The sequence below is a fragment of the Alternaria rosae genome, assembly GCF_020736505.1.
Source record: "Alternaria rosae strain MPI-PUGE-AT-0040 chromosome Unknown BKA58scaffold_1, whole genome shotgun sequence".
In the NCBI taxonomy this organism is placed as follows: Eukaryota; Fungi; Ascomycota; class Dothideomycetes; order Pleosporales; family Pleosporaceae; genus Alternaria; species Alternaria rosae.
This window is the reverse complement of record NW_025763570.1, coordinates 1,205,669-1,230,327: the sequence shown is the minus strand read 5'-3', so window position 1 is coordinate 1,230,327 and position 24,659 is coordinate 1,205,669. Positions and strand designations below refer to the sequence as shown.

The 24,659-nt window shown below is 53.5% G+C and overlaps 11 protein-coding genes and 1 pseudogene across 12 annotated transcripts; 6 read left to right on the top strand and 6 right to left on the bottom strand.

The window, feature by feature from the left end:
- The first annotated feature begins 169 nt into the window (after window positions 1–169).
- On the top strand, window positions 170–1,431 carry BKA58DRAFT_7401 (V-ATPase proteolipid subunit C-like domain-containing protein). The gene is made up of 7 exons (XM_046175832.1): window positions 170–312; window positions 361–378; window positions 433–445; window positions 496–578; window positions 628–825; window positions 873–958; window positions 1,006–1,431. The coding sequence occupies exons 1-7, from the start codon at window positions 265–267 to the stop codon at window positions 1,046–1,048; spliced, it is 489 nt and encodes a 162-aa protein (XP_046030646.1). The 5' UTR covers window positions 170–264; the 3' UTR covers window positions 1,049–1,431.
- On the top strand, window positions 1,432–3,428 carry BKA58DRAFT_7402 (serine/threonine-protein kinase YPK2/YKR2). The gene is made up of 5 exons (XM_046175833.1): window positions 1,432–2,093; window positions 2,149–2,244; window positions 2,300–2,424; window positions 2,479–2,873; window positions 2,923–3,428. Exons 1-5 carry the CDS (start codon window positions 1,814–1,816, stop codon window positions 3,242–3,244), a joined length of 1,218 nt encoding a protein of 405 aa, XP_046030645.1. The 5' UTR covers window positions 1,432–1,813; the 3' UTR covers window positions 3,245–3,428.
- A 228-nt stretch (window positions 3,429–3,656) lies between these two features.
- On the bottom strand, window positions 3,657–4,749 carry BKA58DRAFT_7616 (uncharacterized protein). The gene is made up of 2 exons (XM_046175872.1): window positions 4,299–4,749; window positions 3,657–4,040 (listed from the first exon to the last, which is right to left on the bottom strand). The coding sequence occupies exons 1-2, from the start codon at window positions 4,620–4,622 to the stop codon at window positions 3,741–3,743; spliced, it is 624 nt and encodes a 207-aa protein (XP_046030644.1). The 5' UTR covers window positions 4,623–4,749; the 3' UTR covers window positions 3,657–3,740.
- A 128-nt stretch (window positions 4,750–4,877) lies between these two features.
- Window positions 4,878–7,262, top strand: BKA58DRAFT_433530 (putative response regulator receiver; the record flags this gene model as incomplete). The annotated part of the gene is made up of 2 exons (XM_046173198.1): window positions 4,878–6,869; window positions 6,921–7,262. 2 exons carry the CDS (start codon window positions 4,878–4,880, stop codon window positions 7,260–7,262), a joined length of 2,334 nt encoding a protein of 777 aa, XP_046030643.1.
- Window positions 7,263–7,922: 660 nt separating this feature from the next.
- BKA58DRAFT_407163 (uncharacterized protein) lies at window positions 7,923–10,148 on the top strand (the record flags this gene model as incomplete). Its single annotated transcript, XM_046172010.1, has 1 exon — window positions 7,923–10,148. One exon carries the CDS (start codon window positions 7,923–7,925, stop codon window positions 10,146–10,148), a length of 2,226 nt encoding a protein of 741 aa, XP_046030642.1.
- A 939-nt stretch (window positions 10,149–11,087) lies between these two features.
- On the top strand, window positions 11,088–12,449 carry BKA58DRAFT_7466 (parasitic phase-specific protein PSP-1). The gene is made up of 2 exons (XM_046175847.1): window positions 11,088–12,141; window positions 12,200–12,449. The coding sequence occupies exons 1-2, from the start codon at window positions 11,249–11,251 to the stop codon at window positions 12,285–12,287; spliced, it is 981 nt and encodes a 326-aa protein (XP_046030641.1). The 5' UTR covers window positions 11,088–11,248; the 3' UTR covers window positions 12,288–12,449.
- A 12-nt stretch (window positions 12,450–12,461) lies between these two features.
- BKA58DRAFT_372107 (DJ-1/PfpI family protein-like protein) lies at window positions 12,462–13,464 on the bottom strand. The gene is made up of 2 exons (XM_046169097.1): window positions 12,826–13,464; window positions 12,462–12,758 (listed from the first exon to the last, which is right to left on the bottom strand). Exons 1-2 carry the CDS (start codon window positions 13,282–13,284, stop codon window positions 12,531–12,533), a joined length of 687 nt encoding a protein of 228 aa, XP_046030640.1. The 5' UTR covers window positions 13,285–13,464; the 3' UTR covers window positions 12,462–12,530.
- Window positions 13,465–13,668: 204 nt separating this feature from the next.
- Window positions 13,669–15,343, bottom strand: BKA58DRAFT_7321 (FAD dependent oxidoreductase). The gene is made up of 2 exons (XM_046175822.1): window positions 14,954–15,343; window positions 13,669–14,874 (listed from the first exon to the last, which is right to left on the bottom strand). Exons 1-2 carry the CDS (start codon window positions 15,200–15,202, stop codon window positions 13,702–13,704), a joined length of 1,422 nt encoding a protein of 473 aa, XP_046030639.1. The 5' UTR covers window positions 15,203–15,343; the 3' UTR covers window positions 13,669–13,701.
- A 581-nt stretch (window positions 15,344–15,924) lies between these two features.
- On the bottom strand, window positions 15,925–16,741 carry BKA58DRAFT_7310 (uncharacterized protein). Its single transcript, XM_046175817.1, has one exon. The coding sequence runs from the start codon at window positions 16,593–16,595 to the stop codon at window positions 16,119–16,121; it is 477 nt and encodes a 158-aa protein (XP_046030638.1). The 5' UTR covers window positions 16,596–16,741; the 3' UTR covers window positions 15,925–16,118.
- A 1,034-nt stretch (window positions 16,742–17,775) lies between these two features.
- On the bottom strand, window positions 17,776–17,846 carry BKA58DRAFT_t1 (annotated as a pseudogene). The gene has a single exon. The product of its transcript is annotated as a tRNA-OTHER (tRNA).
- A 485-nt stretch (window positions 17,847–18,331) lies between these two features.
- BKA58DRAFT_350081 (uncharacterized protein) lies at window positions 18,332–20,762 on the bottom strand (the record flags this gene model as incomplete). Its single annotated transcript, XM_046168508.1, has 2 exons — window positions 19,249–20,762; window positions 18,332–18,732 (listed from the first exon to the last, which is right to left on the bottom strand). Exons 1-2 carry the CDS (start codon window positions 20,555–20,557, stop codon window positions 18,332–18,334), a joined length of 1,710 nt encoding a protein of 569 aa, XP_046030637.1. The 5' UTR covers window positions 20,558–20,762.
- Window positions 20,763–23,341: 2,579 nt separating this feature from the next.
- BKA58DRAFT_7265 (uncharacterized protein) lies at window positions 23,342–24,624 on the top strand. The gene is made up of 2 exons (XM_046175812.1): window positions 23,342–24,168; window positions 24,230–24,624. Exons 1-2 carry the CDS (start codon window positions 23,452–23,454, stop codon window positions 24,545–24,547), a joined length of 1,035 nt encoding a protein of 344 aa, XP_046030636.1. The 5' UTR covers window positions 23,342–23,451; the 3' UTR covers window positions 24,548–24,624.
- The last annotated feature ends 35 nt before the right edge of the window (window positions 24,625–24,659 follow it).

Below are 24,659 nucleotides of genomic sequence, written 5' to 3'. Positions count from 1 at the left end.
GCGAGGACCCAGGGCCGTCCTGGATGAAGATACGTGAAGATGCGAGGTGGTGTAGGTGCGAAATGGGCGGGTAGGGTGTAGTCGTATCCACGATCGTGTGTATTAGAAGCGCTGGGGCGTGCTGCCCCCCGAAGCAGCCTAGTGCCATTCTCCTACGAACGCCCAGCGCAACGACTATCAACCATTCAACGCCTCACCCATCACGCGTCGACTCCCTCGCTACTACACCACCCGCCCGACCTGCGCACCACCCGAGCAGGCATCATGTCGTCAAATGAGCTCGCGCCGAGCTTCGCGCCCTTCTTTGGCATGGTGAGTGCCACGCCGTGTTGATGACTTCATAGCTAACCCACGACGCAGAGCGGCATCGCGTTTGCTGTGAGTAGCACCTCTCCCACGTAGCTATCGAACTAATATACGAACCACGGCCAGATGATCTTTGGATGTACGACACCCGAGCCAACACCTTGAACGTGCGGAAGCTAACGGCAGCAGGCGCTGGAGCTGCCTATGGTACAGCCAAAGCAGGTATCGGCATTGCTGGTATCGGAACATACAGGCCAGACCTGATTATGAAGGTGAGAAGCTGTCTTTGACGTCTGTGGGAGCTCCAACTAACTAGGGCAGTCGCTCATCCCCATCGTCATGTCCGGTATCTTGGCTGTCTACGCGCTCGTCATATCCGTTCTCATTGCTAGCGACATCAAGCCTCCGCCGGACAACACATACTCACTGTATGCTGGATTCATGCACATGGCTGCCGGTCTGTCAGTCGGGTTATCTGGCCTGGCTGCAGGTTACGCGATTGGAATCGTGGGAGACGCCGTACGTAGCGTTGGTTCTACTATAGCGGCACACATTGACATATGTAGGGTGTACGCTCTTTCATGCGCCAGTCGAGGATTTTCGTCGGCATGGTCCTCATCCTCATTTTCGCCGAAGTTCTGGGTCTTTACGGGTACGTCCAACGGAATGATGCGACTAGCCAACAACTAACATGTTCAGACTCATTGTCGCCCTCATCCTCAACACCCGAGCAAGTGGCTGAGCTGCAAATCACGCACGACTTGTCTCTTCTAAACGTCTACACTTAACTCCTACGTTATAGACGAACTCGGTCATGGGCATTTGTACGACTACATGGTGTAGATATAGTTGACGAGCATGCAATACTTGGAGTTACAGTTTTTGGAGTTTGGGCATATCTAGTACAGTCGAATAGCAAGTTATATCCTCGTATGGCAGTTCGCATCGAAATGAGATTGACGGGCAGAATGGCAGAATGCCGGGGGATAGCGTGCAATCACGTCTGGTGCGGCCGGATACGGGAAGTCTGTTTAAGCAATAGCTAACAGGAACCTAAAAGGCACTATGTTTGCTCACATCGGAAAGTTAAGAACACATCAGGTTCGTACTCGACAAGTGGAGCTGCGTGCCGTCTCATCAGGCTTAAGTCGGCTTTGTTGCAAGCCCAGTCCCCACGCCCTGCGTCATTGAGTGAGTGATCAAAAGCCCCCGCCATGCATGCACCTTGTCGCGCCCGCTTTATAGTCCAACGTGCCCCTTGGCCGCGGTCGTCGAATGCTACACGCCCGGCCGACCCGCCTAACCACAGGCTGCCCTTCACGATACGTTTGCTTACTACGCACATACAAACCCGACGATTGACCCCGCCGCTGCCTGTGCCTGCTGCCATGAGTTGCTTCCGTTACTGATTCCGGATAAGACAGCACCTGAGCAACCCACCCGACCCCCCGATCGCGCCTACTACTCGCATCCCTACCCCGTTGTCGCAGGCGCATAACCGGCCACCATGGCGACTACCTTCAAGAACATGCTGCACCCCATGCAACACCACCGGGACAAGAAGGAGGCCTCTTCACCGTCGCAATCTGGCCCGCTACACGACCGCACCGATTCGGCCATGGACCGGCCGCGCGAGGAAGAGAAGCAGCACCTGGCGCAATGGGAGGCGCAAAAGCACACACTCAGCCACGACGAGATTGACATTGACCCGGAGAAGAAGCCCGTTGGCCACTCTTCCAAGGTCCTGCGCGAGGAAGACTTTGAGCTGATCAAGACACTCGGCACCGGTGCGCATACTTGTCCACGCCGCTAGACGAGGACAGGACACTGACTCTACGTCAGGTACATTTGCGCGCGTGTGGCTGGTGCGATTAAAGGACGCACAGGCGGGCGACGAGAACAAAGTCTTTGCATTGAAGATTCTGCGCAAAGTCGATGGTACGTCTGCGCCCTCGACATGCGCCCTTTGCATCTACTAACACCCGTTTCCCAGTGATTCGGCTCAAGCAAGTCGAGCACGTCCGGAACGAGCGCAATGTCCTGGCTAAAGTAGCCGGCCACCCGTTCATAACCACCATGGTCGCCAGCTTCCAATCGCTGGATTCCCTCTACATGGTGGTACGTAGTGGCGCCTACCTACGAGCACTCGTCAATGACTGACATGGTGGACAGCTCGACTACTGCCCCGGCGGTGAAGTCTTCAGCTACCTGCGGAGAGCACGGCGCTTCAACGAGCCCACCTCACAGTTCTATGCTGCCGAGATTGTCCTTATACTAGAGTTCCTCCACGAGAGGGAAGGCGTCGCATATCGCGACCTAAAACCCGAAAACATACTCATAGACGCCGAAGGCCACCTCAAGCTGGTGGACTTTGGGTTTGCCAAGAAGGTAGAGAATAGAGAGACCTACACACTCTGTGGCACACCCGAGTATCTGGCACCCGAGGTCATTCGGAACACAGGCCACGGCACGGCAGTCGATTGGTGGGCGTTTGGTATCTTGGTGTACGAATTCCTCGTGGGACAACCACCGTTCTGGGACCAGAACCCAATGAAGATTTACGAGCAGTACGCAAGTATCCAAGATATCCGAGAGAGGAGAGCTGACATGTTTTAGAATCGTAGAAGGGCGCGTGCGCTTCCCTTCTGCCATGTCCCCCACTGCACGCGACCTCATCTCCGGCCTCTGCACCGTCGACACATCCAAGCGCCTAGGTAACGTCGCAGGCGGCGCTCAGCGTGTGAAACAGCACGAGTGGTTTAAGAACATCGACTGGCAGAAGCTGTATAACCGCGAAGTCCAGGGACCCATCGTACCACATCTAAGGGGGCCCGCTGACACACGCAACTTTGATGAATACGAACCCGAGTCGGAGAAGAGAGACCCATATACCAAGGAACTGAGCGACAAATGGGAAGAGAGCTTCAAAGACTTCTAGGTTCGTGTCTGTGGGCTTCACAGGAGGAAGCCCGAGAACGGCTCGGTGCCTTGGATATGATGTGTCGAGCCTGAGGATCGAGACTCGGACAGAGGGATAGAGGGAGAGCATTGGATATGCAACCCGGGTCCACCACGAAGCATTGTAAATGGAAGGCGAAGGAGGCTTTGTGCTTGGTGGGGTGTTTTGTTGCTATGACGAGTTTCCCCGTTGCCACACACGCTACGTGTGCTGAAGGCGATACCGGTAGTACGCTTTGGTATGAAACGCATACCAGCCCTGTGAAATGTGAACGTATCTTGTGTATGAGGTTCCAGTATCGTTAACATTCACAACCATTGGATTTATGCTTGTTGGTTTTCGTGCTGATGTCTTCACTTCTTCCAATCATTCAAAAAGACGAAGCACACAGTCTACGCAGGTCTTGTATTAAGACATCGGGACATACTCGGGTATCCGGGAGCATGTCAACGCACGTAAATACCTGTTCAAAAGTTCAACATCGAAGCAAAAAGGCAAAAACATACAACAGCGGGGATTCGCCAGTGGTCACCCACCTGACTACTAATCCGCCGATATCTTGCTTAACTAGGGCTGAGCGGACGGGAAGCCGTGATCTCAAGATTCTGTGGTCGTATGTGAAAGAATGGGCTGAAATAGTGGTATATGATGCCGTGATGGTTGAGTTGGCGACAAGTAACTGGCGTAGCGACGGAACAAAAGCGTGACCGAACTCTCTACTAAACACTTTGATGGCGTTTGACCATGGGAGCAGGTCGAGTAGGTTCTTCAAATTCTGAAGATGTGTCAGGCGCTTCTCGTGATAATCGTTGTAGTTGGCGACTACGTATGTATGGTAGCGACGTATTAAGAGATGCAGTTGCACATGTCAGCCAATGGGCTGTGGTGGTGCCCTCATCAGCCACACCACATCTGGCATAGACCGTACCGTATATCAGGTTATCGCAACGAGGTGCATACATGTGGCGAGAGCTGCATCGCGAGATCCGGAGGGATCGACGATGGGTGTGCGGGTGACAGAGGAGCTACGTACAGGCGACCCAAGAGGAGATAGGAGGTGAGGTGGAGATGAGTTGGCGATGGAACGCGCTGGGGTAGCCTGTGAAGCAGAATTCAGGCGCTCAGCCGTGATGCGAGAGGCTGCTGCCATTGGGTCGAGACACGTCTTGGACACTCCAGGGCTCTGATGGCATGATAAATATGTAGGCAGACTGGGCAGACAGTCCGGTGGCAAGCCTGGAAGTTGGGCGGCATAAGTGAGAGGGGGCATAAGGAATGCGCTCCTCTTTCCAAGGCCCAAGCGCACTTTGAGATTAACATGGTAATACTTGCTTGCAAGAAGCACAACACGACGCATTTCCTTTTCGTGTCTTGTAGTAATCGATCCATGCCCCTTTCCTTCTTGTTCTAATCGTAGTTGTCTATTCTTTCTGGTGTGCCCGCCGCATCACGACCCTCTTGGATTACCGGCGAGTGATGGACAGCCAGGCCAAGCGCATCCCATAGCTTCCTTAGCAGCCAGGCCGCCATTTATTTACCCAACGCCCGCACCACGACGGCCTCGCAGCGCTTCTCCAAACTGCATGCTGGGCGCCTCCGGCTGGTTGCTGGCATGAGCAGTATCAAGACGCGGCTGCAGAATGCGCGGTCCAAGTTGTTGAGACGCAGCAGCGCGACGTCGAGCAGTGCACGCTCACTCACTTCCTCGCATGGCAGCGAAAGGCATGCGCGCCCGCCGCCGACCAGCTCCCTCCGTAAGAGCGTCTCGCTGCAGCAGCTGCCCGAGTTGTCTGGCGCGGAGACTCCCGACGACAAGACAGCTGATCCGCGCATGGTCAGGTCGGATGTGCTTGGAGTGGCCGCCGACAGTCAGGCCGACGGCAGCACTGGCAGCCTGAACACCTCGCGAGATCGACACTCGACTTACAGCATCGCGAGCACCGCAAGCCACCACCAGCGCCAGCCCTCCGCCGACGTGCCTGTCGTCCTGCCAGAGGTGACTCTCGAGGCGCCCACGCCTCTCCACCCCGTAGTGCAGCAGCCTGCCGAGCTCAACCGCGCCGAGCCATCGTCGCTTTCTTCCGCCCCGAGCGACCACACAACCACCGAGCCTGTCCCTGCCAGCAGCAACGACACCTCGCACAACCCATCGCCCGCCCTCGTCCGCCGCCAGTCAGTCGTCAACAAGACCGATGCCCAGATAATCAAGAAGCTGCTCGTCCCCGACATCCCCCAGGCTGCCATCCAGACCGGCCCGCCCACCGTCGCCGACTACTTTGGCGGAGTACCCGCCAACTTCAGCGCTGGCATGCTGCACCGCAAGATCTGGGTCAAGCGGCCCAGCGCCTCGGCCACGCTGGTGCAGATTCGCGAGGACGACCTGGTCGACGACGTCCGCGAGATGATTCTCAAAAAGTACGCCAATTCGCTGGGAAGGAGTTTCGACTCGCCCGACGTCACACTGCGCATCATCCCGCGCGACAACCAGCGGGGAGGAGACCGCACGCTGGGCCCCGAGGAGGACATGTGCCGCACCCTGGATGCCTACTTCCCCGGCGGCCAGAACGTGACCGAGGCCCTCATCATCGACGTGCCCCAACGGAGGACCCCCAAGCCCTCACCACGCGTGCCCTTTTACTACCACCATGAAGATGGCGTCCACCCACAGACCGAGTACTTCCCGCCCATGCCCGTCATCGCTCCCTCTCCCGCTGCCTCGGGCCAACCGCATGAGGCCCGCATGCCTCTGCCTCATGCGCCCCACTCAATAGCCGTGCTCAACACTGGACAGCTGCCTGCACTGCCGTCCCCGGGCGGTACCAGACGAGGGCCGCTGCATGCCCATCGACCGAAATACCCTAGGACGCACACGGCCTCACCAACCACCCTCGGCGGCGGCATCCCCTCCTCCGCCACGTCTGTCCGCCCTCCAAACCGTCCACGCCATGACTCCTCCGCCTCCGAAGCAAAGAACTCTGCCGCCTCGAACAACCCGATACCCACCCCGCCTGCTTCAGCCGATCCCATCTCCCACTCACAAACCCTCCATGAGTCAACTCCACCTACCCCACGCATATCCTCGCCCCAACCGAACAATAAGAAGAAGCGGAGAAAGGCGCCGTTGGAGCCACCGAGTCTGCCAGCCGGTCTTTTGGATGGCTCAGTGCCGCCCATCAATGTGTTGATTGTAGAAGACAACATCATTAACTTGCGAGTTTTGGGTGCTTTCATGCAGCGTCTGAAGGTCAGATGGCAGCGTGCAATGAACGGAAAAGAGGCAGTAACCAAGTGGAAGGCAGGCGGGTTCCATCTGGTACTCATGGATATTCAGCTGCCAGTCATGAACGGTCTGGAGGCTACCAAGGAGATTCGACGGTTGGAGCGTGTCAACAGTATTGGCGTCTTCAGCAGTGGCAGTAGTGAGGCCCCCAACAATAGGCTTGGATCAGAGGGCAACGGCAAAGACGAGCTGAGCGAGGATGATCGCCTCGGTGACAAGGGCATGTTCAAGAGCCCCGTCATTATTGTCGCGCTTACAGCCAGTTCGCTACAGAGTGACAGACATGAGGCTCTGGCGGCTGGTTGCAACGACTTTTTGACCAAGGTAAGGAATCATGTTCTATTTCAGTATCATTCTTACTAACATATAGAATAGCCTGTCAACTTTGTCTGGCTTGAACGCAAGGTCAAGGAGTGGGGCTGCATGCAAGCACTCATCGACTTCGACGGTTGGCGCAAGTGGAAAGACTTTGCTGACAAGTCCGAGAACAACGACAGCACATCCAAACTCACCGTAGGCTACTCGAGCATGGCCCCGAACAAGAAATCGAGCAGCACCCTGAGTCCTACTTCCGCGTCCTCCGAGGCAAATGGCATGAAGAAAGACGGAGACTCAGAGAGAAAGAGTAAACGCAAGAGTCTCGGTGTCATACCACAACCCATACTGCAAGAGGAAGCTGAGACACCGCCAGCTGAGGTTGACAGTGGCGACAACTGAGCTCCGTCGTTCCTTGATCTCCAAAACCACCCACCTATCAATCACCAGAATTCACTTGGCTGTAAATTGTCCCAACATCACGTTTCTCAGGCCCTTCCAACGCTTTTCAAGGACTCTATTTCTTTTTCTTTTTTGTCTGATTGCCTAGTGCCCTCACCTTATTGTCTCCAGCGTTCAATCCCATTACCCAGTCTCTGCCCGTCTGCCGGTCACTTGGGCAACTTCTTTGTGCAATCTGCTTCTGGGTTTAGAAGGGAGATTGGACTCTCACTTTACATGTACACGATTTAGACGCTCAATTGGAAGAGCGTTCATTTGATATCGCATTGGGAGGTGCTAAAAGGCCTCTGTATCATCACAGAGCACCTGTTGATTTTAATTTTAATTCTGCGGAACCGTTTGCGGGCTTCTCTGTTCAACTCCCGTGCTATTATCACTCGTCCTGATCATGTGCAAAATGTTTGATTTTAGTAAACTACGTCATCTTTCAAGCGCATGATAGCTCCTAACAACTTGTGCTTCAAAGGAGTCTCGCCCGGGTGCTCTGCCGTTGCTATGGAAACGGCTCGCTTAGACTTTCCGTCGTGGAGACCCCTCCAAACCCTGGCACCTCCTCAACGAATCGACAACCGACTACACCACTCGCTCAGGCCTTCGAAGATGCCCGCAAAAGTCGTATATGGAAAGAAGAGGAATGGAGGACGGACTGCATTCACGAAGTTCTTATCACCAGAGAAAGGAGTTGCGCACAGAGAAAATGAGGAGGAAAATGCGGCTAGCGGCCCGACACGTGACCCGCGGCAACAAACAGAACTAGAAAGAGACGATGTGTCAGTGTTGGAGCAGGGATTGAGCAAACTCCGAATAGAGAAAAAATCACCTGTGGAAGATGAGGGTATATTAAGAAAACGATCGCGGTCACGCAAAACGAAGCCTGGGCGCAACGAGGATACCACAAAGGAGAATGTCGTCCCATTCGAAGATGTACTGGATCAGAGCATGCAGACTCTGTCCATGAAGGGCCCCAAGGAGGATGAATTCGATATGCTCAAGGAGCCACGTCGACCGCGAAAGGTGCTGAGCGACCGCAACATCAACGCCTTACACAACGTTGACGAACTGGCCCGATCGGTCCCGAAACCAAAGAAAGAGAAGAAACGCGTGATTCCTACTATTGTTGCCGAAGATGTAGTCGCTACACCTGCAAAGTCTCCAGTGCCCATAAATTCAGCCTATTCAAAACCAGCCTCGACGCAACCAGCAGCATGCCTTCCTACGCCCGAGCCGACACCTGAACCTGAAGACATATACACCGCCTATGCTTCGCCACTACTGGCACTCAGCGATAGAAAGAAGGTTATAGGGTTCCAGGAGTGGTCAGACGAGCTGGAGCCGCACTTCCAAGTTACCAAGATCGCCGAGGCCTCATTCTCAGAAGTGTATCGATTATCAGCGATATCACCTGCGAACGGTATTAAAGAGGAGTCGGTGCTCAAAGTCGTAGCGCTCAAGACACCACCAGCTGCTCCCCTACCAAGCCAGCTACACACCCGTGCGGTTCGTGATCGCGAAGCGCAGTTAGAAAAAGAGATGGAGCAGCGTGAACAGGATGACGCGTACAAGTCCCAGGTCGATGATGTTGCTTCCGAGGTTAAGCTCCTCCAGAATCTCACCCACATACCTGGATTCACCGTCTTCCGTGACCTCACGATTGTGCAAGGTAGACCTTCGGCTTCTTTCAACGATGCGTGGAAGGAATGGAATAAGACGCGGCCTCGCGGAAAGAAGAGTGAATTCCCCGATCCCAGCAAGAAGACTAGTTACGACGAGTACCAGCTCTGGGCTGTAGTAGAGATGCAAGACGCTGGTACGGATGTTGAGAAGATCATGGAAACAGGTGGCATGTCGTCGATATGGGAAGCCTGGGACGTCTTCTGGGGGGTAGCAATCAGCGTAGGAAAGGCAGAAGAGGCTTGCCGATTCGAGCATCGCGACTTGCATCTTGGCAATATCTGCGTTCGGTCTTCACGCTCAGGTGGGGATGTGCTGCAGCCTTCTATCAAAGACCCTTTGCGGCGCAAACTTCGCTTCACTGGCCTCGACACAACGGTCATTGATTACACCTTGTCGCGCGCAGATATTCTTGCCTCCCTGTCCCGGTCACGTAGGACGTCTGTTATGTCGCACGTTTCGAGCTCTACGGCCGCATCCACGAGTGAAGAGGTGGTTGACGTCGCTTACCTAGATCTTAACAAAGATATGGCGCTTTTCGAAGGCGATGCAAGTGAAGAATACCAGTATGAGATCTACCGCTATATGCGTGGCGTAGCACTCTTCGACAATCCGTTGCAATACGAGCCGCTGGATATACCGCAAGAGGAACATGTGGAAGAGAAAGAGCCAGAGCAAGCCCCAGTCACACCCCGCCGCTCACCTAGAAAAAACACACACATTCGCTTCGACTCAGGCGACGACGAACCACAGATGCCTCAACGGTCTCCCCACAAGCATGGCGAGGAAACGGTACCTGACGTCGCACCGATACCAACGAAAGAGGAGTCTGAAGAAGACGTCTGGCGCGGTTTCCACCCCAAGACAAACCTCACGTGGATGCATTTCCTCCTGCATAAATTGCTCAACCACCTCGCTGCTCTCTCTGCCGCACCACATCACGTTTCTTCTCGTCCTGTCCTTTCCAAACACGGCGAGGTGGATAAGAAGAAAGTGGAGAAGAAGGCTATGAGGCTTTACAAGGTTTTACAGAACGTTAGCGAACTCCTGTGTCCTGTTGCGCTGGGCAGAGAGGAAGGACTGGGTAGCGTGAAGGAGCTGGTGGTGCTTGCTTTGGAGGAGCGGTGGGTTAGGGTTGAGGATGTCGCTGGTTGAAACTCTTAACGATTCTGGCAATTTGGAGCGATTAGGCGTTTCATTGGCGGGAGGGTTTGCATTCGGCGGAGTTCGAAGTTGTGATATTGATATGAATCACGAATACGATCAGTAGCATGCCCCACATATGTCGAAGTGAATACTAGCGGAGGCCATAAATCCCGCGAGTCCGATTCAGAATAGTGATTGGTAAGGAAGAAAGCGACCGTTGAGTGCCCATGTGGAAGCAACGGTCATGAAAGCCAAGTCGGTTAGCGCAATCTACCAGTAAGCAACTACATGTCATCTTTCACTCGACCACTCATCATGGAGACCACCTACACACTGTAAGCATTCGCCCGACATGCGCGTGCGCGTGCGAAAAGCCTCGCACCAAGAACCAAACAGCATCGAGAACTCCCTTCTAAACCACTAGAGACGGAAGCCTCGCCAGCCGAAACGAAAAACACAAGATAAACGACCGGGAAGACGGCAGCCCGACAACCAAAGCCGAACGACGCCACACCCCAAAGCCACTAGCCCCCCATCATTCAAGAACACTCCTTCGACGTGATAACAAGCCATCACAGCAAAAGTGCCCTCGCACCCCGCCACCGCAAACGGAAGGCAGAACCCCCATCCTTATCTCACCACGTGCCGTTGAAAACGGTGAAACGGCGTCCGCGGGTACAAGACCTCGCAACACGACCCATACGCCGGGTCGCGACACACCCTCGCTTAGATGCATCGGACGAGGCCAAGGCGTCAGCGTCAATGACTTTGGGTGGAGCCGCGGCATTGAACCAATGGCGTGCGGTCAAGCACGGCAAGACCTACGTCGCTTAGAGCCCTTCTCCGTTCTGGCGAGGCAAAAGAGATTGGAGGCGCAGTCTGGCAGCACAAACACGGTGTATACGGTAGTGTGGGTATACTACGTGCATGATAAAGGGCGTTGCTGGGCTGGGATTAATTAGTCCACCTACCCACGTTGTTCGCCCGCGTTTTTGTTCGTGTTGGATCTTTGCTCTTCTGTTGTAGAGTAGACGTTCTGGTGATCCCACATCTTCTTCGTCGTCTGTCTATCGTTGTCTGATTCTCCGTTTCCACATAATTCGCCCCCCATGCGCTCCCACGCACGAACCGGCCTCATCGCCGCCCTGGCCCTAGCAACGCAACTCCTCGTCGTCGTATCCGCACAAGAAGACCGGCCCAAAGGAAACTTCCGCCAATGTCTCGAAGTCAGCCCCGAATGCCCCGTCTTCGCAACACTCTACGGGTACCGCCCTAATCTAGGCGCCAACGCCTTTCTCTGCGCCCTCTTCGGCATCCTCTGCATCGGCACACTCGTCGTGGGCGTTCTGAGTCGCACATGGACCTACACTGCCGCACTGGCTGTCGGAACTTTCCTCGAAGCAGCGGGATATGCGGGCCGTGTTATCATGAATGACAATCCATGGAGCGAGTCTGGGTTCAAGTTGCAGATTTGCTGCTTGGTTCTGGGCCCGAGTTTCGTTGCTGCCGCGATTTATCTCACGCTTAAGCACTTTGTCTTGTACTGTGGACCCCAGCATTCGCTGCTCAAGCCGCGTCTTTACCCTTGGATCTTCATCGGTTGCGACTTCGGTTCCATCGTCCTCCAGGCTTGTGGCGGTGGTATGGCGGCTGCGGGTGGCACGACGAATAAGGCGCTCATCGACGCGGGCAACAACCTTATTGTTGCCGGTATCGCGTTCCAGGTCGTCACCATGGCAGTGTGTGGCGCTCTCGTCGTCGTCTACGTGTTCCGGTACCGCAAAGCGAGGAAGCAGCAGGCTATGGGCGAGAAGAGCTCGTATGAGATGGACAAAGAGACTGGAACTGTGCGCTTGGCTAAGATCAAGCTGTTTGGTTGGATGATTGTCCTCGCGTACACGACTGTACTTATCAGGTGTATCTACCGTTTGCCCGAGATGGCTGGTGGATGGGGAAACTCGCTCATGAGGAACGAGAAGGAGTTCTTGCTCCTCGATGGAATGTAAGTCTCACTTATCTGAATCCTTCCAGCAAAGACAAAATGCTAATACGATATCTAGGATGTTGGCTATTGCTTGCACGGTACTGACGTGCTTCCACCCTGCCTACTTCTTCCCTCCTTTCGCTGCTTTCCGCAGCCGCAAGTAGCTTTTTCTTTTCTGTCACCAATATTAGATAATAGATATTTGCGTCTGTTGTAGCGGTCACTCCGCATCATCTTAGCGTTACGACCTTGATAGCCTTTCCAGCATAGCGATATTCATCATAGACAAGATTTCTAATTTCACATGACATGAATGACTTCACTACCCAGAGATACTTTGTAAGGTGATGCTTATTGTTTTCATAGACTAACATCGTCCCCATCTATACGCATCCCGTTATACCTGATCACACAGCTTCCCACCTCTCAGCATACCGATCATTCCCCGCATCAATATTCCTCTCATACTCACTCCGATCCGCCACATAGTGCGCCGTCTCCTCGCCAAACACCTCCGCAATCCACGCAAACGTCAAGTCTATACCAGCTGAAATACCAGAGCTCGTCCAGATATTTCCGTCAACAACCCAACGTGCCTTTGCAACCCACTCGACATTTGGGTGCTTGGCTTTGACCTTGGAATATATAGTAAGTAACGAGTCCGGAGTCTGGAGTGGGGAGATGAGAGGCATGTTCACATACATCGTTGAAAGCGCGCTTATTCGTCGTAGCCTTCCTGCCGTCTAACATACCAGCCCTGGCTAGAATCTCACTACCCGTACAGACAGTTAGAACCCATTTGATGCTTCCCTTGCCGCTCAAATCCAATTTCTTCAAATACTCGACTTGTGGCTTCATCCACTTGTCGCTCTCTGGTCCCCTCGCGCCGAGACCACCTGGGAGGAGCAGCACCTCCAGATCATCCGGTGCGTCGGCGAATGTGTGAGTCGGGACTATAGACTGTGAGAATTGGGAGCCTTGCTTGTCTTGCATAAAGTTCTGGGTTGGCACTGGGTCTAGTGTTGCGGCTATGGTGCAGAGCGTGAGAGGATGGTCGGCGGAGAGGATGTTGAGGGCGTCTAGGGGACCGGCATAGTCGAGGAGTTGGAAGCCTGGGAATATTACTACTCCGATCTTTGAGGGGAGGGAGTTTGCTGGCATGTTGAGGTGTAGAGGAGGGGAATGTCTTGGACGGTGCAATCATCAACGGAGTTGAGACGTCAGTCAGGTAATAGTGATTTAATATAGGTTATGCACTGTTTACAAGATAATTTGGTAGAGGCCTGGATACATCGATCTTTGTGGCAGCGTGATCATGTGAAGTAGGGTATTGGTAATCGGTCGGGCTTGGTACTCCAGTGGGGGAACCTTGGAAGCGGAGTAACGCCTTAGACGCTAACATCCGCGCGCCGATTGAATCAAGAAGACCAAAACAAAGCCACAAGACACAGTGATGATAATTCCACGGCCGGTAGCATTATTCAATACATACATCACAGGATCATGGGATGAGCAGATTCAGATATTGCCATGCGAGTAAATCAATGCGAAGAGAGCCAGTGGTATTGTCATTGACATCTACACAACACCGTTCATGTGTACGCCCTGCGCATCTTGTTGCTGTACCGTAAGCATCAGTCTTGCCCGGTCAATTCTTTCCTTTGTCAGAATGTAGCTTTTGGGTATGTCTCCCTTCTGAACCATCTCCTCGTGCACGGCGATCAGATCCTTGCCGTCACTTTCGCCCAGTACCATATCGACAATTGCCTTGCCGCATAATGTACCGTTTGGCATACCGTGTCCTGTGTATCCGCCGGCCAGCCACAAGCCGTCTCTATCGGGCACCTTGCCCACCCATGGGTGGTTGTCACGAGAATATCCCATGATGCCAGTCCACTGTGCCGCAGCCTTAAGCTCATGTAAGCCCTCAGTTTGCCCCCCCAAGTTCAAGACCTTCAATAGCGCACCGCGGAGATACGCAGCGGAGCCTTCGTCAATTACGCTGTCATCCGAGATGCCTATGCTTGGGAAGTTTCCCGCTCCGCGGCCGCCACCAAACATCAAGTGACCACCGGGGTTTGGGACACCATCGAACGGGCGCTGAATGAGGTAGTCGTCGTTATTTTCTGGCTGACCGAGAGCCCCAACCATACCGTACGAGTCCGGTAGAAGGGTCGATCCTTCAGGTGGGAAAAGGGCTGACATCTCCCCGCGACAGGGCACGATGAGATCGGCGAAGTGAGGTAAGATAGCTGATGTGTACCCGTTCGTTGCGAGGATGACGGTCTTGCTGCTGATGGTGCCGCGGGGTGTGTGGAGGGTGTGCGTGCCATCTGACGAGGTGATCTCGGTGACGGGAGTCTTGGTCTGTAGATTGAGCCGGCCAGTCTTGATGAGCTTCTTAAGAACAAATGTGACCAGCTTGTATGGCCATAAACTCGCAGCTCCTTCACTCAACGTCGCCCCGACACAGTCAGGCGAGACGCGATGCTTCTTCAACTCCTCTTTGTCCTTGATAATGGTGACGTGACGTGCGATCTCGGGTGCGATCTCCCTAAGATGCTCGATTTCCTTCTCAGCCTCCTTCATCGCACCTTCGGTCCAGAATGTGCGGCAGCCTGTTACGTCGCGCCACTCGCAAGGGACGCCATTATCTTGGATGTAGGATTTGACTGCGGCAACGTTCTTGAGTTCGAATTCAGCGACGTCGCTGCTTCGGTCGAAAAGGAGAGGTTGGCAGTGACCACCGTTCTGTTTGCGCGATCGTCAGCAAGTGTGCGCCAGATGTTTTGTTCGCTTTGAGTATGAAGAATAGACGCGGTTGTCTTACCCTTCCTGTAGCGCCCCAGCATGCCTCTCGGGCCTCGAGCAGGACTATGCTCTTGCCAGCAGCCCTTTCGTCTTCCGAAAGATACCTCGCAGCACTTGCGCCAGTTATACCAGATCCCACGATAACGATGTCAGCCTCGGCGGGCAACTCCTCTGTCGTACAATGACCCAGTAGAAACTCATTCGGCTCGCTGTGCCAGAAAGAGTCTGACGAAGTAGGTGTCGGAAGCGTGGCGCGTTCGTGCTTCATGATGGGTTCTATGATAGACCAAGTGCAGCGGAGGGAGAGGCGTGGAGATTCGGAACGGATCGCGATTGATTATTAAATACGTGAACTGTTCGGTGCCAACACTGAAGGACAAGCCGATGCGGTGTGACGAACGTTACTCCCCCGGGTTCGGAATGCGTATATCTGTACCGAACGATGATGAACCTCAGGGCGGCGTGATTGAGGGGTGGTGGGTCATACTTCGGGATTCGACGCAGCAGATTAGGCTACCTGGGGCATCATGTCGTTACTCCGATGATAGGACATGGCGACCAGGGCAATCCGAACAACGCGTATCGAATGTCGATATCATATTCGCGTGTTTGTCGGGAGCATCGTAAAAGCACAGAGCACAGGTAGACATGAAGGTACTCGCTGGAGCGGTGAGATCGTTTGGTACCTGCTACATGGCATGGCAGGTGCGGGACCGGAGCAGACGCCGCGAGTCAGTAGGGCTGATTATGTAAAGAAGCTGCGCAAATCCACTCCGAACTCTCTGACCTTGTACTAAGACATTTCATACCATCTTTGCTAGCATGGAACGACTGTGTTCTTTGGTATGGTTCAACGTGGAGCCGCGCCACTCCAGTATGCGAGCGCATCGGACAAATGTGGCATCACGACATGCGACACATGGCATTCGATACGGTAATGCCAAATCGCATGCTTAAAGCTAATGTACAACCAAGGTAATGACAGTAAGAATGCGATTGGATATAGCGACAACAACGCCGCGAACTACTCAGTTGCCCTGCTCGCCTCCCCAGTAAACCCAATAACCTCGAAATGAATTCGTTCAGCCATATCATCATCGTTCTTCGTAGCGTTCGTCAAACGCTGCCAGACACTCGCTAGCGAGCGTGGTACCGCCAGCAGTACTACCAGCCACCCATACTGCTTACTTCCGTCGTTGAACCAGCTCTTTTGCCGAAGCAGTCAGCGAGTACCCGTTGAACAGCCAGTCGTTCGAATGCCGTCCCTTCCATGGATCGCTTCCGCTTGTGCTTCGCCGACCTGCAGCCTGTATGCTAGGTCTGTCACTTTGTACCGGTCCTGCGGTTGGTCTTGTCGGGCTGATGGGGCTTGTAGCGGAAGCATGTCTTTGTGAGTAAGGTGCTTGCTCGGGTGGCATGACCATGGGCGACTTGGAGCGTTTGCGAGATGTGGCTCCACGAGAGCGACTACGTGAGCGACCACGGATACGTGCTGAAATGGCGCCGAAGAAAGACGTTTCGGTAGGCGAAGCAGTTGCGCGGGCCGTTGGTGATGCTGGAGAATAGGGTGGAGATATTTGACCCGACGACGACTGTGACTTTTGTGAATCGACAGTGTTTGTTCGAATCGGTGGCGGCATGGGTTGGTTGTGGGATGTCATGTTGATGATCTCACTAAAAGATCAAGAGATTGCGATATGTGCAGAGTCGTATTCGTCTCTGCGTGTGAAAGTGGCAGCGTATTGCAGGCGAAGATGACGAAGGATGACTGCAGAGGCCAGGTGTGAGGCTCAAAGGTCAGGCTGTCAGCACACTATATAATACCTACGCCGCAAAACATCCTCGTCATTTCCTTCCATGTGTGTCCTCAGCACATACTTGGCGCATATCGCAACTCAATCAAGATGTCGGTGACTTGTTACAATATCGCAACATGGCGTCCAATCAGGCGCCTTAAACTTCAGGCGGGGCCCCCAGTTCGCCATGTTCCTCAGGTGAGCTCACCGACTCCCCACTTCGGAGCGAGCGTCTGAAGCCCCGCAGTGCACTGCAAAGCCAACGCATCCAGCCGAAGAGCCAGACCAGCATAGGCTCCAATGGCGATATAGGGCTAGCCGCAAGCCAATCAATGCAGATGATAGGCCTCTGAACCATGATTTTGGGGTCACCGGTTTTGAGGGGTGCGACGGCTTGTCCCCGCCAGAGTGGTTAGGTCGCGCTCTTTGGAGCTTGTCTGTGCAATCAATGTGCCAGTCAGTACTTCTCTATCTAGCACGCTGGTAACGTCGGAGTAGAGCGAGATCATCAATAGCTGTTACGCAATGTTGCGTTGGACTGACACGGAGCTGCAAAGTCCCGCAAGAATCCGTGTGTCCTCCAGGACAGCAACGTACATGTTATCAGTCCAGTATGCGAGCTGAAGTGATATGCATGTCTCATGTCAAAAACAAGCTCTCGAGTACCAAGCAATTGCTCTAGGCCTGTCCACTTTGATGACCTGTGTTGCTACCTAATCAGCCATAAGTTAGAAGCGAGATGGTGCTTGATAACAAAGACAGCAGCCCGCATTGTGGTGTCGCGCCCAAGAGTTTAGCCAGCTCTAGGCCTGCAGCACACACTTAGTGATAGCGGGTTCAATGTACATTGTAGAGCACTTTTAGAATATCTCAAGAGAGTTTCAGATCCAAAAAAAAAAAGTTAGTTCACTGCAGGCATGTCGATTGCAAAAGCGGAACTTGGCTTCCGAAGTGCAAAAAAGTAGTCAACGTTGCAATCGTGAGAAGGAGCTGTGCATCCTCCGGGAGCTGTTGCATGTTAGTGAGATGTTGTTGATGTTGGATTTGGAATAGAACGTACTCGAACCCGGGCCAATTGCTTGGAAGGCAATTATCCTACCGTTGGACCAAGAATGCTTGATGGAAACTCGCCAAAAATTATAACTTATGTACTTAGTAAGATTGACAAGACTCACGGGTGAAGGCCTGCTGTCGAAATATCCATCATGACATCGCTGGAAGCCGCAATTGAACCCCGCTCTCGCTTCGACACAGCTTTTTCCATTTGCTAGACCGCCCCACTTCATGCAACACCAATTCCCGCTCGCTAAGTCTTGCCTTGTCCTCTACGGATTGTTCGGATTAGTAGCCGTTCTGAAATCCTATGTGGTATCTTCGTAGGGTAGGACCGACAAGTGGACGTCAACAACCAACGAGTCTCCATTTTCTCAGCTCAATCACAAATGATTCAGCGCATATCATACACACAGACACCAGGCAATTCGATGCAAGACTTCTCATTGAATCCTACATACACATCTACTGACTCGATCATCCTCCTCTAAGTACTTCTCAATACATCTTTAACACAACGAAATTATTTACAGAAGAACAGGACTTTTTTACTGCGCAGCGCGGCGCTGGCTCATTCCACTACGCCTGGAGTAGCCAGTCTGGGTCTTGCCGTAGCCCTCAGCAGGGGCGGGGGTGTATGCGGCAGGAACAGCAGGAGTAGCGGAAGGCTTGTCGCTCTCGCAAGGGGTAGAGGTGGCGCCAGCGGGGTATGCGTTCTCGTAGACAGGAGTGGAAGTGGGCTGGACGGGAGTCGGGGTCGACTGCACAGAAGAAGAGCAAGGGGTCGAGGAAGCCTGGCCGTAGACCTCGGTGCTGGTGGACGAAGACTTAGCTGGGCTCGGGGTAGCCTGGCTGTAGACCGGGGCACTGTAGACGGACGAGCTGGCGGGTGTGACGGATGCGGTGCTGCTCTCGCAAGGAGTAGAGCTGGCGCTCGCAGGGTAGTGTTCTACGGGGGTGGACGCAGGGTAAGGCTTGGTAGAGATAGTGGAGAGAGTCGACTTGACGTTCTCACCGTAGCCGGTGTTGCCGTTGTATGAGGGCTTGGAGTACACAGCAGCGGGAGAAGAAGCGCTGTAGCTGGAAGACTTGGCAGGTGTGACTGAGGCAGTGCTGCTCTCGCAAGGGGTAGAGCTAGCAACTACAGACGAATCAGTACCATAGGCCGGAGCAGAGCTAACGGCAGCGGGGCTGGAAGCGCTGTAGACGGAAGATGAAGCAGGGGTAACTGAAGCAGTGCTGCTCTCGCAAGGGGTAGAGCTGGCAACGGCAGACGAAACAGTGCCGTAGGCAGGGGTGGACTCCGGGTGCGGGTACTCCTTGGTGGAGACGGTAGCCATGGTAGACTTTCCGTTGTTGCCATAGGCGTTTCCACCGTTGTAGGATGGCTTGGAGTAGACATTGGCGGGGGTGGAAGCTGGGTAAGACTCCTGGACCGAAGACGATGAGTGACCGTTGACCGGACCGGCAGGGTAAGAGGGGTAGTTGTTCTCGCCCTCAGTAGGCTTCTTGGGGTAAGAAGGGGTGGAAGCTGGGTAGGCTTCGTGGACTGAGGATGAGTGTCCGTTCATAGGACCGGCGGGGTAGGAGGGGTACTTGTTCTCACCCTCAGTAGGCTGCTTGGGAGTAGCAGATGGCTTGTTGTGGCCGTAAGAGTTGTCGTGAGCGGGAGCGGAGGCGGAGGTAGGGTAGGCCGCATGACCGCTGCTCTTCGCAGGTGCTGAGGTGGCCTCGTGCTTCTTGGTCTGCTCGTACTCGCAAGTGTAGGCTTGTCCAGGCTTGGTGATGGTGACAGTCTGAGCTTCATGGTGGTAGACACCCGCCTCGTAGTGTTTAGCAGTGGGGTATGCGACCTCGGTATCGTGGTCATAGACAGTGGTGGTGGGCTTCGCGACCTCGTAGTTGCCGGTGGTGGAAGCATAGATTGTGGTGTGCTTGATCACTGTCTCGGTGACAGTCTTGCCACCGTTGACCTTCGTCTCGTAGGCACCGTAAGCGCCAGTGATGTAACCGGTCTGCTTGGCCTCGATGTACTGGCCTCCGTACGTGCAGGTCTCGCCGGCCTTCGCAGTCTTGGTGGCCTCGGCTGGGTAAGTGACAGGGTGGTCAACTGTGACGTCCTTGCTTGGGACAGTGTAGACACCGGGCTTCTCGTAAGTGGTGACCTCAGGCTTAGGAGTGCCGTAAGAGTACTCGTGGACGTACTCAGACCACTTTCCGCCCTTGTACTCCTTGACGTTGACTGGTTGCTTCTGCTCGCCCTCCTTGTAAAGGCCAGAACCAGGGTATCCAGGAAGTGCGTGAGGACCGAGTTGGTTGTATGGGACCGACTCAATCTTCTCGTAGAGCTCGTACCAGCAGCCTTCAGTGCCGTTCCTGGAGGCAAGGCCAGTGGGCGCTGCGTAGCCGCTTGTTGCAGTAGCGGAGTGGGTGATGGTCTTCTTGGTGTGGTAGACAACAACGGGCTGCGCGGTCTTGGTGATCGTAGCGTAGTTGTTGTCGTAGTCCTTGATCACAGTCGATACGTAGGCATCCTCATCCCACTTGGCGCAGTCCTGACCACCGTAGGCGGGAGACACGCAGGTAGGGTACGGCTGATGCTGAGTGGTCACAGTGACCGGCTGCTTGCCATAGCCTGGCACGATAGTCGTGTATCCGATGGGCTTTGCGGAGGTGCTCGGCTTGACGACGGAGCTGGACTCTGCTTGCGCACCGTATCCACCGTAGGCCTCGTGGGCAGCGGCAGTGGCAACGAAGATGAGTGCGTACTTCATGGTGATGATGGGTGTTGTTAAAATTAGATATTAGATGTAATAAGATCGTGTATAACGAATGACTGGGGTGAGATAATGTAAGAAAAAAGAGTGTAGGAAAGAGGTGTTGATGATTAGAGAGAAGATGTGGGTGAAGACCTGAGATGGGAGACACTGTCGTCCATATATACTCACCAAGCGGACATTTTGGTCAGGGAGACATACGCCCCTGAGATACTGAGACGATAGAGTCTGCCGCTCGCTTGCTTACTTGGTACCCTGAATCCGAGGGTGTTGAGCTCTAGAATGCGACACGTGCGCAATGCATGAGCATACCGTTCGGTAGAGCTCGTCGACCCAAATGTACATACGAATACGAAGTACAAGCTCCGGAGTTATACGGTGCCATCTTAGGCCGATCCATCGTGAGCTGCACGAAGTCTGAAAGGAAGGGCATTATCGAGATCTTACACGCAGTCTTCCAGGAGTTCCTTGTCCGATGACACTCATGAGACTTTGTCTTACTAGAAGTCCGCTCACCGAGTTTTCAAATGTACTTTTATGCATGCTGAACCCCTCAACGGCGGACCAGGAGGAGGAGTAAGGGTACCGTTTGAGTGGGCCTTTCCCGACTTGGCAGAAAGCTTGATACCCCGGTATACGCGGTCAAAGGTAAGCTTGTCTGTAGCGCGTTCAAGGTATAGATGGCAAATGTGCTTCCAGTATCCAATAAGATCCCTCTGTCTATTTTAAACCTTCATTCTAGACCTTGTGGCCATTGCGTGTCCAATAGTGTGGTTTTCGAGAAGATCCCGTCCTCTGAATGCACGTCCAGTTCGGGTGATTATTGATCGTGAGAGCGAGCCTCGTGTAAGCAGTCAAGCATTAGAGTCTGCTTGCAAAAGTAGAGTGTATTGTAATGTAAACAGTGAAGCAAATCTTGCAGCGATTGAACACATACATGCCTGTCGAGAGTGCGTTTTACGCTTTCGTCTCCAGCATACCAGAGATGTTTCATGGAATGCATAGATATGCTGTGCTCTGATCTCGCACCCTGCCCGACTGTTCATGACCCAGATGTTCGTGGTGTTCGCCAAAGAACAGACCACTTCAGGGGCTGCGCCACATCTGCTCTCGCACTAGCGCTTCCTCTTTGGTCCCAGTAGCGCCCAACCATCCGTACACGGAGATATCAGACCAGCCACGCGAAGCTTTGAAGCCGTCGCAAAGTGGGCCCCCAGAAGCACGTACTTGATCCACTGTACTATGAAGGCTTCATAGACATGCGGATGCAAGCCTAACAGGTCGACGAGGTTGTGCCAGTAGGATTGAGGTAGCGACTGAGATACGTTCGACGAAGGAAGCCTGGACAAAGGACGTCGCATATACTCTCGGTGGTACTTTTGGTCAGCAACAAAGTCTTTCATTTACCCTATCAATTCTCTCGCAGCTTCCAACCAGCCTCAACGGACTACTCTGTCAGTCAAGTACGCTCCCCAAGCTCTCTTCGTATCCATCATGTCTAGTATCAGCGGCGTATGTTGGGATTGCTTTATATTTTGACTGTCTAGCAAGCTGCGCGAGACTTGCAAGCCAGCTGCAATCGACAGTTAGAGAGTACCAGCTACTATATCTGACGACCTCAGAGGAGCCAAGCATCTGGGGATAGTCAATCTCGATCGTATCGCAGTGCAGTTCCTTGGTCATATTCGAACCATCTTGGCCGGTACAAACGATATCTGTGTTGACTTTTAGTGATCAAAATGTCGCGGTATCATTAGACCATCAGCAAAAAAGTCATCCTAGGCTCCATTAGCTGTAGCCCTATGGAGGGAGCAGTCGAAGCCCATACACTCTTCTAGACATCCAAAGCCACGTCCCGTACATTATCTTTCGACGATACGACCAGCATATTCGGGAGCCTGAGATATCGTCGACTTTTTCGAAGCGCAGTAAAAGGCTCAATGCCACCTGATGTCACCTGTTTCGACCTTCTAGAACATGTTTCCCGAGGTTGAGGGGGCAAGCCGATGCGACGACTCAAAATCAACACGAAGAGGATAGACAGACGAAGACGGACAGCCTGTTGTGTGCTCTATCGGTTGTATCTCCTCGTTATCGGCTGCGGAAGCAATTTTGACACGGAAATGACGCGACACACAGCTGAATGTTATCGCCACGGTTCACTCTGATGGGCTTGGCGATGTCGAGGTGCCATGAGGCTGGAGTTTCACACGGTGTCTTGCAGTGTTTGGAGATCAGACACCGTTAGCGGCTTGGCAGCGCCGCTGCAGCAGGCAGTGACAGCCGAACGTTGCCTTGACGCAATCAGTATCAGCACCTCCATCAAATGGTGCTCCCGCATTTACTGAGCTTGCCGCTGCCTCCAACAATGCCATGCCGGATTCCCGAGTTCCCGCTCAGCAGCTGTTCTTCCTTGTCAGGCGCTCTCATGCGAAAGCTAGATGGCTGCTACAGACCAACAACTACCAAAATCGCGTGTGCTTCACTGTGATGCGGGCTCCTAGCCTCCAAGCCTCCGCATACTCAATAGTTAATGGCGTTGACATACGTACGCGTTTCACCTTGCAGCCACGCCAGCATAAGCACTTAGCTGCATTAGCTGAGAAGGCGCAGTCGGTTAGGCCTCCGGTCGGCGCGATTGGCATCTCAGACCGACTGCCCTGGCAGTAGCAAAGCTCCTTGACCATTGACATCTCTCGAAATCGCTAAACAACGTCAAAGGTTCTATTTCAATTTCGAGTTCCAAAATCTCTCATAACACGTACTTCGAACCCTACTCAGTACCTTACTCAGCTCCACATCGATGCCTTCAGCCAATTCCACATGACGCTCTCCTCCCTTCTTAGTCACAGTTGCCACGGTCCTGCGCTGCTCACTAACGGCCACACACCATGAGCGAAAGCCGGCGCAGTTCCATATCCAGCGTATGGTCTGACGACAACCAAGCCCCGTGTTCCCGTTATTCCCTTCCAAGAGCCTCTTCTCGATTCTGGAAATACGCCACTTTGCTTATTCTGGGCTTTGGTGCCATCTTCCTTTTCTCGACAAGAACATCCGTCTCAAGCAAATTCCTACCTACACATGTTCCGCATCTTGGTTCCGTTTCCGCATCGTCTGCATCTGCGCTGTCATCACAGTCTTCCCCACGCATCGGCAAAGTAACAGCCTCATTCGGGCCGGAAGATCCCGTCTATGAAGCCGCCATCGCTTCTCACCAGGTCCACAATGACCTCTACGGGTACCCTGAGTTCATACTGCGCGAACGCATGCTGCCTGGTCTTTGGTCCAAACATGCCTTCCTGCTCGCGATTCTTGGAGCTGAACTTGCTAAACCGGCTGCGGAACGGCTGGATTGGCTTTTCTGGCATGATCGCGACACCATCTTGATGAATCCGAATATTCCGTTGCAAGTCTTCTTGCCACCGGATCAAAAGGTTAATCTAGTGGTGACGAATGATCGGCATGGTCTTAACAACGGCGTCTTTTTCATCAGAGTAAACGAGTGGGCGATACGTCTCTTCTCGGCAGCATTGAGCCTGAAGGAGTATGATCCTGATATACAGTTGAAGTATAGTGAGCAGAGTGCTATGGAAGAAACTATCAGACGTGTAGGTGACAAAGTATCTCCACTCTACTCGGTACATTAACTAATCATCTTGCGACTCACAGCCATACTTCTCCTCGGCCGTTGCTTACGTGCCTCAACGGTGGTTCAATGGCTTCCCACCCAATCCAGACAAGCCCGGTAAACCGCCATTAGCGCGTCCTGCATCTCTGCTCATCCACTTCGCCTCAAACAGAGACGGGAAGCGTCCAGAGAGGATGGCTTACTGGGGCGGTGTAGCGCGGAGCAAGACGAGTGAGTGGACGAGACCACTCAACGAGACAGGCTATCCGGCCGAGATAGAAGAGTACTGGGCGAGAGTGAAGAAAGGAGAGGATGTTGAGACTTTGTGTAAGGACATTGGAGGCAGGGTTTGGAGTTAACGCCCTCCTATCATTGACGTTGCGGTTGTGAACTTTGACATGAATAGAAGTATAGATTTCCCGATTCGAACGAATATCAATAAAACAACAGGGTATAACCTCCCCCTTCCCA